The 12,857-nt window shown below is 36.3% G+C and overlaps 1 protein-coding gene across 1 annotated transcript in view; it reads left to right on the top strand.

The window, feature by feature from the left end:
• Positions 1-10,404, top strand: part of LOC136875543 (leucine-rich repeat-containing protein 45) — a 143,255-nt gene extending 132,851 nt beyond the window's left edge. Inside the window, exons 11-12 of the mRNA XM_067149094.2 lie at positions 2,045-2,126; positions 10,300-10,404. Of these exons, the coding sequence (XP_067005195.2) occupies positions 2,045-2,126; positions 10,300-10,347 (130 nt within the window). The 3' untranslated portion in view covers positions 10,348-10,404. The remainder of the gene's footprint in view (positions 1-2,044; positions 2,127-10,299) is intronic.
• Positions 10,405-12,857: the final 2,453 nt, after the last annotated feature.

Genomic DNA, 12,857 nt, shown 5'->3' with positions numbered 1-12,857 from the left:
CAAACTGGAGTAAGACAGGGAAGTGCATTATCTCCACTTACCGGTAGGTTTATAATGGTCATGGATGCAATTCTAAAGGTAAAACAGGCATGATATGGAGGAGATATGAAAATATTGTTGTTTGCAGATCACAGTGATCTGGGAGTCAACAATACAAAACTGAAAATCCAACTAGAGGCTTTAAGTGACAGAATTGATATATGGTATGAAAATCAGTATGGAGAAGTGCAAAACAGTGGTGATGACAAGAGGAGAAAGAGAAGAAAAAGGAATCATTAGTATCAGGGGACAAAACCTTGAGGTTGTTGAATACTTCAAATATTTGGGAAGTGAAATAATGCAAGATGCAAGGTTGGATAAGGAGATCAGCAGAAGGGTACAAGCAGGAAATATGTTCTACCAGAATGTAAGGAACCTGGTGTGGAACAGAGAAGTTCCTATGAAATGTAAAGAGATAATGTACAAGATGTATTATACCTCAGATATTAACGTATGCATCAGAGACTTGAACTTTGACAGCAAGAAATGAGAGTAAAATTCAGGCCAGTGAGATGAAGTTCCTGAGGAGTACAGCAGGTAACACAAGGGGATACAGAGTAAGAAATGTTGAGATCTGAGAAGAGATAGGGGTAGAAAAACTGAGTGATAGGATGGAGAAGTATAAATTGAAATGATTTGGACATGATATGAGGATGGAGGAGGGAGGGATACCAAAACAAGTGTTAAAGGCTAACATTAGAAGGAAAGAGGGCAAGAGGGAGGCCCAGAGCAAAATGGATGGACTCTGTCAAGAACAGTATAAGAAAAAGAAGACTGGACTGGAATACAGTTACTGAAGAGGAGTGGTGGAAGGAGAGGCAACGGTGGAGAAGTGCCTTCAACACCCCGATATGGCAGGAGCTGGACAAAGGGAAATGAAAATGATGATGAGTAAAGCATAGCTGTTGTCATTTAATCCATGTGCAATTAATGACTCATATGTTACTAAGTGCCTCATGCTCCATCTTCCAAGCCAGTGGAATCTCTCATTTCATCTGCTTACATCTGTCAGTCAGCTCCACATGTAGTTCTGGGTTAGGCCTAATGAAAGGATTTTCTTGGTTACTTACGAGTTTGCTACCTAGAAGAGTATTCGAGCAACAAACACACAAGCAGCCAAGAGCTTGAACTTTTTCTTAGCTTCACAACAACTACAGTTCCATTTTCAGCACCAGCATCATTCTACACTACTACGCACCGACACAGATAATTCTTATGGCGACGATGGGACTGGAAGGGGCTAGGAGTGCGAAGGAAGCAACTGTGGCCTTAATTAAGGTTCAGCCCCAGCATTCACCATCACTTCTTTACTATTTAAAGGAAGCTTGCAGTAGTGTCTCCAACATATACTAGCCAACATCTTGGAGAGATATGGTATTTCAACTGATGAGCCAGTGTTTTCCCCGGTTATTTCACGAGTTAAACAGCCTAATAATTTTTATATTTATTTAATAATAATAATGTTATTAGCTTTACGCTCCACTAACTACTTGTAAGGTTTTCGGAGATGCCAGGGTGCTGGAATTTAGTCCTGCAGGAGTTCTTTTATGTGCCAGTAAATGTACCAACATGAGACTTATGTATTTGAATACCTCCTAATACCACTGGACTGAGCCAGGATTGAACTTGCCAAGCTGGGGTTAGAAGGCCAGCACCTCAACCATCTAAGCCACTCAGTCCGGCAATATTTGTTCAGAAATGGAAATTAGTAGACCTCCTATTTAGATTAACTTTTATCAGGGATTCTTTACCTTGTGTGTTTTGGGATGAATTTAATATCCTGTAACTAATGGTCTGTTTCTATCTTTGAATACTAATTGCCACTTTCGAATTATATATTGTGTTTTCTGTTACTAAGAAAGGCAAAAGGAAATAATAAATATGTTTGCTTAACTGATGTTTTGATAGAAAAGTAACTTGTTAAATTTCTTCTCTGCTCCAAATGATGAATTTCTCATTCAAATTCATTTGTCACCAGCATTATTTTAATGTTTTAATGTTTCAGAGCAGAGGAGATGGAGCGAGCTGGTGTTCTGTATTCAGCATTCAACAAGTATCTTGGCAGCCTTTCTCCATCAACAACCAAGGTTAACATACATACATGATCTCATATGTGAATTATGAGATCTATTGTGCACATATGTTGTTTGTATGCAATTTTTAAGAATAATTCATATATGTTTTTGGTTAAAGCTGATTTTGATATCTTTATTGATGTTAATTACTCAGTTATTTATTTCAAAATAAATTCTGTACCAGATATTGAATTGTGTTCCTTTTGTTCTTCTGACACCCTTATCCAGGGAACTCCTGAGTCAGGCAGTGGTTCATTGACCTCTATCCACTTTTTCACCTTCCTAGAGACACAAGAGATACATATTACTTCTGGGGTACTCCTTAGTTCTTCATCTTGATTCACTTTACAAATGTGAAAGCAAGAGCTAAAAAGTTTCCACCTATTCAATATTAATTTATTGTAACAATAATTACATAGATTCAGGAATAGTTTAAGTCTCTCTAGAGACCACCTTCAGCCAAAATTATAATGTTAAAACAAGTTATGATATACAGTAATAAAATAAGTCTTATACAAGCTAAAAATCACATGAAAGAATACATTGTCAAAGTTGTATACAAGACAATTAAAAATATGTTGAATAGAAGACACTCTTGATGATTAACATGGTTCATGTGATCATATTTCTTAAATTCTGGTGCTAGGCCAGATTATTAACACATGGGTGATGGGCCCTAAGAAATCTCGTAGTACGCTCGCCAGCGGTAGGTGACGGGCCCCAAGAAATCTTGGTTTTATTCACGACATTGTTTTCGGTCTTCCTGTGACATCTCTTGACCATATCTTGAACTATTTCGGACGTGCACATTGAGTAGAATAAATCATAGATGTATATCTGCCACTTTTCTTTTATTCATGGCCTCTTTTATTCTTTGATTTAGTTTCGAAACGTCGACTTTCTTTCTGCCGGTTCAGTCAATGACAAGATGGAGCGCCCGCGGAATACGGTGTTAGCTGATGACGATATTTTAGAAGAATTATATGCCGATGAGTGTTCAAATGGAAATAGTCTAATGAATTAGTGGAAACTGAATGTGAGAGTGATAGTGGAAGTGATATTCAAGCCTCCACAGGCCGTAATTTACCTAGTGTACTTCTTTATTCAAGTGATTCGGAGGAAGACAACGATGTAAACATTAATGATGTGTTAGGAATTGACGCTGAAGATGGTTTTGTAAAGGCAGATCGACTACTACTAGGGGCATTGGAGAGTACCCATACCAACTTTAAAGATAAAATATTGACTGGTTTAATATGTAATGTACATTTTTATAATCAAGTGCACCCTGGTATGCTTAGTAGAAAAATGTCTGGTCCACAGGGTATGTGACAAGCTCAAGCATCCGGTCAGCAATGTGTTAAAAATGTTCATCACAGTTTTAGTCAGATATAAAAGGTTGCACTTCTTGAAGGCTTCAGTTTTCTTTAAAAACTTGACAGCTAGGAAGTTCTTCTTAACACCAAGTTACAATTGATCGAATGTAAACAGAACCATGTAATATTCAAATGGGACACTCTTGCGTAAAGGTACAATGCTGAATGTTATGTTTGCTTTCCAAAACGGATCGCTGAAATTGTTCATCTGAATCTATGTAATTACCGTATTGTTACAATAAGTGAGTACTGAATAGATGAAAACCTTTTAGCTCTTGCTTTCACATTTGTAATTACTCTTCAATACGGATCATCATGGAATTTATTCACTGTTCACTTTAATGCTTTGTATAGGCTATTATTATGGTGGGCTCACTACATCTAAAATCATTTTATATCTAACTGTCATATTTCAGTGAGGCTGCCCCTGATCTGGACAACAGGTGTCTTAAAATATATTTATTTTACTATTCATGTATTTTAAATCACTCAAAAGCTTTCAGTAGAAGCCATGAATAGAATAATAGGAAAATGTCTTTCACCAGTGGGACTTAAACTGCTTAACCACGATGTCAAGCCATAAAGACTTGACACCTGTATGATAATGGCTACCAGACGTTCAAACGTTTATCATTTGCAGCCTGTAATGGATAAAATGTATGGAATCTGTAAACTTCCACTGAAATATTATGCACCTACTGAGCAGAAATGATCATGTCCACCATTAAATGTGTAATTTGTCTGGACATAATCTCTCTCAGGGTCTGCTGTATCTTGTCGGGTAATTTTCTTCTTCTTTCTTTTTTGTTGTTGTTGTTGTTTCTGTTTCTGTTGGGGGGAGGGTTTGCAACAACAACAACAACAACAACAACAACAACAACAACAACAACAACAACAACAAAAATTACCAATACTACAGTTTTGTGGAGAAATGGATTTAAACTTTGATTTCCAAATTTAGTTCCCAGATGGAAATAATGATGTAATTTCATTGTTGATTAATAAACTTAGTGCTAGAAAATTTCTTGACAATTTCTTGGCTAGGAATGGGCATTACCCACTGGACAGATGTCCTTGAACTTAAATACATAACGCTAAGAAAATAAAAGTAGGGACTTTTTTTTTTTTTTTTTAATACAAGTTGCTTTACGCCTTACTGACACAGATAGGTCTTATGAAAATGATGTGACAGGAAAGGGTTATCATAAGTTAAGAATGTTTTATCAGGGGAATAGGTATGAGGTTATCAACCTTTCAATACAGTATAAGTAAAATGACAAATAGATTTTAGATCATTTCACAATTTAAGGGACTGGTTTCAACCCAACCAGGGGTCATTCGCAGCCTTATAATTCTAAACATCGACAAATTATACAATGTATGTACAAATCATTAAAATCTCTGTCCGACTCGTTGGCTGAATGGTCAGCGTACTGGCCTTCGGTTCAGAGGGTCCCGGGTTCGATTCCCAGCCGGGTTGGGGATTTTAACCTTCAATGGCTAATTCCAGTGGCCCGGGGGCTGGGTGTTTGTGCTGTCCCCAACATCCCTGCAACTCACACACCACACATAACACTATCCTCCACCACAATAACACGCAGTTACCTTCACATGGCAGATGCTGCCCACCCTCATCGGAGCTAGCCACACGAAATTATTATTATTATTATTATTAAAATCTCTTACCGTAAACATTATCATAAGACATAAATTACACATTAAAATATATAGGCCTAACAATAAAATAGAAGACACTTAAAACATCAGATGTGAAATTCAAATAAAAGTTTTGGTAAACTGACCACTTGTAAACAAATTCTACTGGCTTAGAAGTCTGAAGAGTGTCACTCATTTCACATTTATTCCTTGTGTATGTCCCATTTGTTGATAGTACCAGTTTACACAGAGTTAAAACTTTATCTTCTTAAATAATATTTTAAAATGTTGGCCAAAGTTATGTGGTTAATTAGAACTCATCAACGGTTATAAGAGAGAACTATATGATATATGGGTATTATCCTGTGACCATTTAAAAAATGTAAGTTGTAGACCAATCAGTGGATTAGGCTCTAGAGTATTCTCCTGACATTGTCAATATAGGAAAATGGTTAAATGGCTGCAAGGGAAAATAGAAAAGAAAAGAATGTTAAAAATGATAAAAATGTGTTAGAAAGTAAACCAAAGCAATTGTAAGAGACATACTCTTTGTCTGTATTCCCCACATATTGAAGTGTTAGCAGTCTGAGGGACACTGTGCTCAAGTTAGCACCGAACTGCTGGTTGAGCTTCTAGTGAAGGGGAGTGGGGGCAAGTGAATAGTCGTAGGAGGGGGAAGTAGGGGGAGTGTTGTACTCTTGCGTGGGGAAAGGGTTAGGAGTGGGAAGGAAGCGGCCGTTTCCTTAATTAAGGTACAGCCCCAGCATGTGCCTTGTGTGAAAATGGGAAACCACAGAAAACCATCTTCAGGGCTGCCGACTGGGGTTCGAACCCGCTATCTCCTGAATACAGGATAGTGGCTGCACTTAAGTGAATGCAGCTGCCGAGCTTGGTAAAGTAGGTAAGATCAGAAACACAGATATAATTAGTTGCAATGCAAGGTAATACAGTGATCTCCCACTTGTACCTTGGTATAACATGGAAGAGATAAAAAATAAAGATGAATACAGGTGATAAAACAGTAGGAACAGAACAAACACAGAAGAATAGGATCCCAATGGGTCAATATAATTAGCATAATGACAACAAACAAACAACGACAACCTGTAGTTGAATCAAGTCTTGAAGCAATCAAGAGTTTCTCTGAGCCAATGTGGATGGTCAGTATGGACTAACTTGCAACTTATCAGCATCTCCGAACAACTGTGGTCTACATCACTTGATTTATTCCCACTCGTTGAACAATTCTTCTTGTTGTAAAGTGATAGTGTGGACATAATCAAATGTCGACATAGTCCTTCTTGCCATCAAGAATTTCAATACACTTTTCAAAGGTGTGGCATCTCATTAGGCTCAATGGTTCATTGAACCCCATGCCACTAAGAAGCCATTTATTTTCCTTATTATTATTATTATTTATTAAGGGTAAAATCAGGAAGGATTACTGCTGGTTATTTGGCTTTCTAGGCTTAGAGCATAAGGAAGCTATAGTCTGCACAGCCAGTTGGTTCATTCTGCTGAGTGAACCAGCAAAAGCTTCTAAAATAGCTCAAAGTGGAGTACAAGTGTTGAGGGGTATAGGGAAAATGTGTTAAAGGAAGTATAGAAATTATCACAGCAAGTTGTGGCTCCTATACTTCCCATCTCTGCTACAATAGTACCCTTATCTGTCACTCAAACTATCCTTTTTCACTGTCATACTATTCTCTCCAAACTTGCGTGGAGCCAGTGGAACAAAAGCAGGGTTCATGTCTGGTTTTATTAATATTTATAACAGGGTGGGTCGAGGATGGATTTCTAAGGAAATTATTCTCACTAGCAGTTATGAGATTGCTTTCTTGTGGTGCAGACTTCGATTTTATATTTGACATATATGTTTGTAACAGCAACAACCTTAAAGCATGAGTTTTATAATGGTAGGAGTCTTGTAGCTTTCTCCAGGAAACTAACTTTTCATATACTGTATATAATTTCCATTTATTTTGGAAAGACCTCCTGTATTTACAGGCTGTTACTAAGAACAAGGTAAAACATATCAAATTTTCTGTACATATCTATTATTTATTATTATTTATTTACATATTTTACGCCCACATTGGAGCACTGAAATCAATACATTTGAGATAATTTCTTCTTCTTCTTCTCCCAGAACTTTTTCATCCTCTCCGACCTGGAAGCCCTTTGTGTGTCCGATATAGTATATTGTTTCCGTTCAACTGCTTTTAGTTTGAGACTTATGCTTTTGTTCTTCAAAATCCTCTTCTCTTTTCTGTCTTTGATTTGTTGCCGAGTTATACCCAATTCTTCCAAATCGTCCTGAACTTCTTTGAACCAATTATTATTGATTTTATTCTTCAAAAAGTAATCGAATAGTTGTTTCAATATCCTGGTGTCTGCTAATCTTGATATGTGACAGAAAAAGGAAATTCTTCTTTTACGCATTGTAGATATTATTGATTCACATTCACGATAGACAATGTTGTTAGGCAACAATCTCCACTGTCCATCAACTTGGTGTTTTTTATTAATAATTGTTCTAAGAATTCTTCTCTCAGTTTTCTGTAATTTGTCTGTTGTAGATTTTACATTTAATTTGAATAAAGTTTCACTAGCATAGGTTGCCTCTGGTTTAACTATGGAATTATAGTGTTTCAGCTTAGCGTTTATCGAAAGAGATTTTTTTTTATAGGTTGGCCAGGTAAGTCTTTGTGCTTGTTTAAATTTAGTTGTTCTGTGTTCTATTGCTTCTTTTTCATTTGTGTTCCATGTTATTATTTCCCCAAGATATTTGAATTTCTGAACAATTTTAATCTCTTTATTACTGTTCAGCTGAATAACTGGTAAATCAACTTTAAAAGTTGGCATCATTTCTGTTTTTTCAAATGAAATTTGTAATCCCATTTTTTTAGCTATAATTTCTAGTTGTTCAATTTGAAATTTAGCCTCTTCTATTGTATTTGCAAGTAATGCTAAATCGTCCGCAAAAGCAAGGCAGTTGAGTTTAATATTTCTACCGATCTTGATAGTTGGTTGGCATTTCTTGTTCCATTCACGCATAACCTTCTCCAATGCACAATTAAATAACAATGGTGAAAGTCCGTCTCCTTGTCGAAGTCCAGTTCTTATAGTGAATGATTCTGATAATTCACCTCTAAATTTAACTTTTGCCTTCGTATTTTTAAAAGTCATATTAATGAGGTTAACAAGTTTTTGATGTAAGCCAAATTCTTTAAGGCTTTTTAATAATGAGTCACGATGAATACTGTCGTATGCTTTTTTAAAATCTACAAACGTGATGACCAGACCCTTACTTCGAACTCTTTGGTGCTTCATTATCCATTTTAAACTAATGATTTGATCTGGACAGCTTCTACCTGGTCGAAATCCTCCCTGATATTCTCCAAGTTCTTGGTCGAGTTGTTCTTGGATTCTTGTGTATATAATCTTGGATAAAATCTTGTATGTAATATCAAGTAAGGATATCCCCCGATAATTATTTGGATCGGAGCGATCACCTTTCTTGTGCAGCGGGTGGATTATCGCTGTATTCCATTCCTCAGGAAGCTTCTCCGTGTTCCAAATATCAATGATGTATTTATGTAGGTTTTGAATAGTCTGATCATTAGCATTCTTCCATATTTCTGCTACTATTTGATTCTCTCCTGCTGCTTTGTAGTTTTTAAGTGCATTAATTGCCGTTTTCACTTCATTGTAAACTGGTGGTATAATCTTTTGTAATGGAGTTTTATTTTTTGGGTTAGGATCAAATTCTAAATGTTCCACAGGATCCTCACAATTAAGTAACTCTTTAAAGTATTCTGCAAGAATGTTAGCATTATCCTGATTATTGTGTGCCATTTTACCATTTTTATTTCTTAACATAAGTGTGGGAGGGGTAAATTTAGATTGATATTGCTTGAATGTTTTGTAATAGTCTCTTGTTTTATGCTGATTGAATGTTTCTTCTATAGTGCTAAGCATTTCCTTTTGATAATTCCTTTTAATTGTCCTAATTTCTTTAGCTGTTTGTCTTCTGGCATTAATTAGTTCTTCTCGAGATTTTTCCGTTTTCCTCTGTTGATCATTTATCCATGCCTTGTGTCTTGCTTGAATTGCTTTGTCACATTCCTCGTTCCACCACGCATGTTTCTCCTTTTGATTGGGGCAATTTCTTCAGCTATGGTTTTAAGTTTGTTGATCATTGTCTCTAATTTGTCATTTAAAGGTGTTTTGGATCTCTCTAAATATATTTTATTATTTATTAAGTAACTGGGATCATAATTTCTCCTTGCTTTGAGATGATTATGTTTGTGTTTCCTTTTTGGTGTTAACTTGATTTTTATTTTTGAGATATAATGATCCGAGTCAATGTCTACCCCACGGAGGACTCTGACATTATAAATTTCTTTATGATAATCTTTATCCATGGCAACATGATCAATCTGAAACTCTCCCAATTTTACGTTAGGGCATTTCCATGTCATAAGTTTATGTGGTCGCCTCATGAATCTGGTGGTTTCCAAAACGAGTCTATGATCTGCACAAAGTTCAATTAATCTTTGGCCATTTTTGTTCGTTAATTTATGAGCTGGCCATTTTCCTACAACTGTGCGATACTTCTTTTCTCTGCCTATTTTAGCATTGAAATCTCCAAGTAAGATTTTTATATGCTCATCAGGGATCTTCGCTAATATGTAATCAAGTTCCTCCCAAAAGTTTTCAACTCCTTCTCTATCTTTATTGTTTTTGTCATTTGTTGGTGGTGTCTCAGGATCTTGATGGAGCCTCGGAGGACGAGAGTCGCGATTTCTGGGATGAGCTTCATTGGGAGTTGGAAGCACTTCCATATGGCGACGAAGTGATGAGGTATGGTACCGCGAGCTCTAACCATTATCCCTATTACATTATTTCAGTTTCCTGAAGGTGGTATTTAGATTTGTAGTAAGGGATAGTGGGTTTGTATTTGTTAATCTAATCTTTTCTAGATTAGCCTCCTCTGGCTGACCGCTATGGTGCTCGAACCTGACAGTCGGATCTAATATGAATCCTTGAGAGCTGTTGTCTTTAAAGGCTATGATGTCAATTCTCTGTGAACTACCATTTATGGCTAGTCCGTGTACCTCCTCATGTACATTGAATCCCTTCTTTCTCAGTTCTTCGACAATGAAGGATCTGATGTGGTGGTGCCACGTGTTTCTTAGGAGCTCCCCGCGTGTGCAAAATCCCAGGACATGACCAAGAGTTTCTTTCTCTCCATGGTAATGCCAACAGAGGAGAAAGCTTGAAATCAAGGCTTTATTGAGAAGGCCATTTCCGCTTCTGAACATTTCTCAGGACCAACCTTGTTTTGTTGGGTATTCAAGTCTCAACTTGATTTTCATTACATCGACTTCCGAATATCAGTCTTAAGTGAGTATATTTTTATTTTATGTTTATTTTATCTAGAAATGGGAATGGAAATAAATGCTATATTATTATTGTATTTTCTTGCAATTAAATATGTGAACCCCTTTCACTAAACTTCACAAGCTGCTACTGCTTCAGAACATAACTAATGCTTCCTTAATGGTGCTACATACCATACTGTTTAAGTTTGGCTACGGTATACTATATTTATTTATCTACATGATTTCATTCCCCACTTGTGTGAGGAAACACTGATTCTCTGGCCAAGAATGAGCTGGGTTTGGAGGTACAGTATAATGGAAGGAGGAGTTGGGTACGGTAAGTATTTTGAATTTAATGATATGGAAAGGAATTTTTGGGAGTGGCGATAATGCAATGAGACGGCAAATGTGAAGTGGTGGATGTTGATGAAGTCCTGGGAATGCATCATTTTACTAACCTATTTTCTCTTAATATTGTTCATTCTTCCCCTCTTTTTTTATGTAGAATACGTCTGTCGTTTTGTTCCAATATGTCCAATGGGAGAAATCCGTGTTCTAAAAAACTGTATACCAGAATTCTTATTTCTAAATGTATAAAAGCTAACAAAAACATAAAAACTGACCTGAAAAGGGAAAGGTCCAAATAATGATTATTTAAAATAAAAACCATTGTAAACAATGCTGATGGCTTGATACACTTCTTAAAATTAAAAACAGCCTATATCAGCACACATTAAAATATTTTAATTCAAAACTGGTTTTCAGAAGCTTAGCTCAATCATCGGTGGATATTCAAAATTAAAATTGTGTCATCTTGATTTTAAAATGTAGAGGACATTTGTGCTTATAATGACAGGAATGACCGAGCATGCCAACTCAGCTTCCTTGTTACATATTATATTCATGTAGCAGCTTTTTTAATTTTGTAATTTATGGTGGAACTAAGCTTCTGAAAATTGGTTTGAATTAAACTGATATAGACTGTTTTTAATTTCAAGAAGTTTAAGGTCCAAATGAAGACTGTTTTTGCAAAACTTGCTTTATGTACAAAAAAAAAATCACATAAATAATATTATTGTAAGTTTACACACAAACTGAAACACTTTCCTTACAAACAACAATGTTTTAAGACAGTCCTTTCATATACATCCAATATTGATGATAATCTTCGACAACAAGATAGAGAAATGTGCTTTCTTTTACAAAACTCACTTTGTTCCTGCCACTGAAACTTAAATGGTATTTGATTTACACATTAAATAGACACTTAAACAGCAATTTTCTGTTGTTCTTTTACTCAAGTATTGGTGCCTCCTCCTCCTCATAAATTCTTCGTGAGCTGTCATGGTCTTCATACCCTGCACCATGAACAGAGAATATGTCCCTGTAGAAGCTTAAGGCTTCGAGAGGAATGGTAAAGAAACGCATTAGCTTTTTAACATCCTTCTTCTTTTCTGCACCCACATGGTTTGTCTTGGGAATAATGTCAGCCCATTTCAATGCTCTGAATGAGAAAACATTCTTTTTCAAAACATCAAAACATTCTTCTGATCCAGTGAAGTATGTTGTTTTAACGGTGCATTGTACCTTACTGTTGCTTTGGCTGCATGAGATCACCTGAGTGTCCATCATTTTGAAAGGTAAGGTAGCCTTGATTAGTTCCTTAGAAATAAGTTTGAAGTCATAGGAAAACCAGTCTTTTCCCCTTTCCAAACTTTTCTATAATACTCCAGTATTCACAAGGCAATATGATGTTCTCTTTCTTCTGGTATTCTTTCTCAATCCTGCTAAAGACATGATCTGGTGGCATAAAACTATGTCTGCAAATGGAAAAATAGTGAGTAAGTTCGACAGATACTTTGGTATGCTCCACGAAATGTGCCAGCATGCAGAGCATTATAGAATTTTTGTTGTGGCTGGTGCAAGAGTCCGAATACGGCTGAAGTTTCAATCCCTTCTCACTACGGTTTCTAGTGCTTTCTTCCAACTGTAGTAGAAAGTGTTGCAGTGCAGATGCAATTTCATTTACACCTCTCCTACTTTGGTTTCATACCATGTATAGTGAAAGATTTTATCACTGGTTTATTTTGCTTCATGTACCATCACCATCAGCTTATAGAACCATACCTGCCATGCATAAAACACTTTGCTAACAGAGAGCTTCAGCAAAGGTTGATTTTGCTGCATGTTAAAAGCAACTTTTATGCAGTTCTCAGAGTAAGTGTTCATAATAGTGTGGAATGTTTTTGCATGGGCTTTATGCACTCTCAGCTCTGTTCTACACACTTCTTGAAGTTCTTCAGATTCTGCAATCTTTATTCTTA

Source organism: Anabrus simplex, chromosome 6 (assembly GCF_040414725.1).
Source record: "Anabrus simplex isolate iqAnaSimp1 chromosome 6, ASM4041472v1, whole genome shotgun sequence".
Lineage (NCBI taxonomy): Eukaryota > Metazoa > Arthropoda > Insecta > Orthoptera > Tettigoniidae > Anabrus > Anabrus simplex.
Note: the sequence above shows the minus strand (reverse complement) of the source record. Positions and strands in the feature narration are given on the sequence as shown.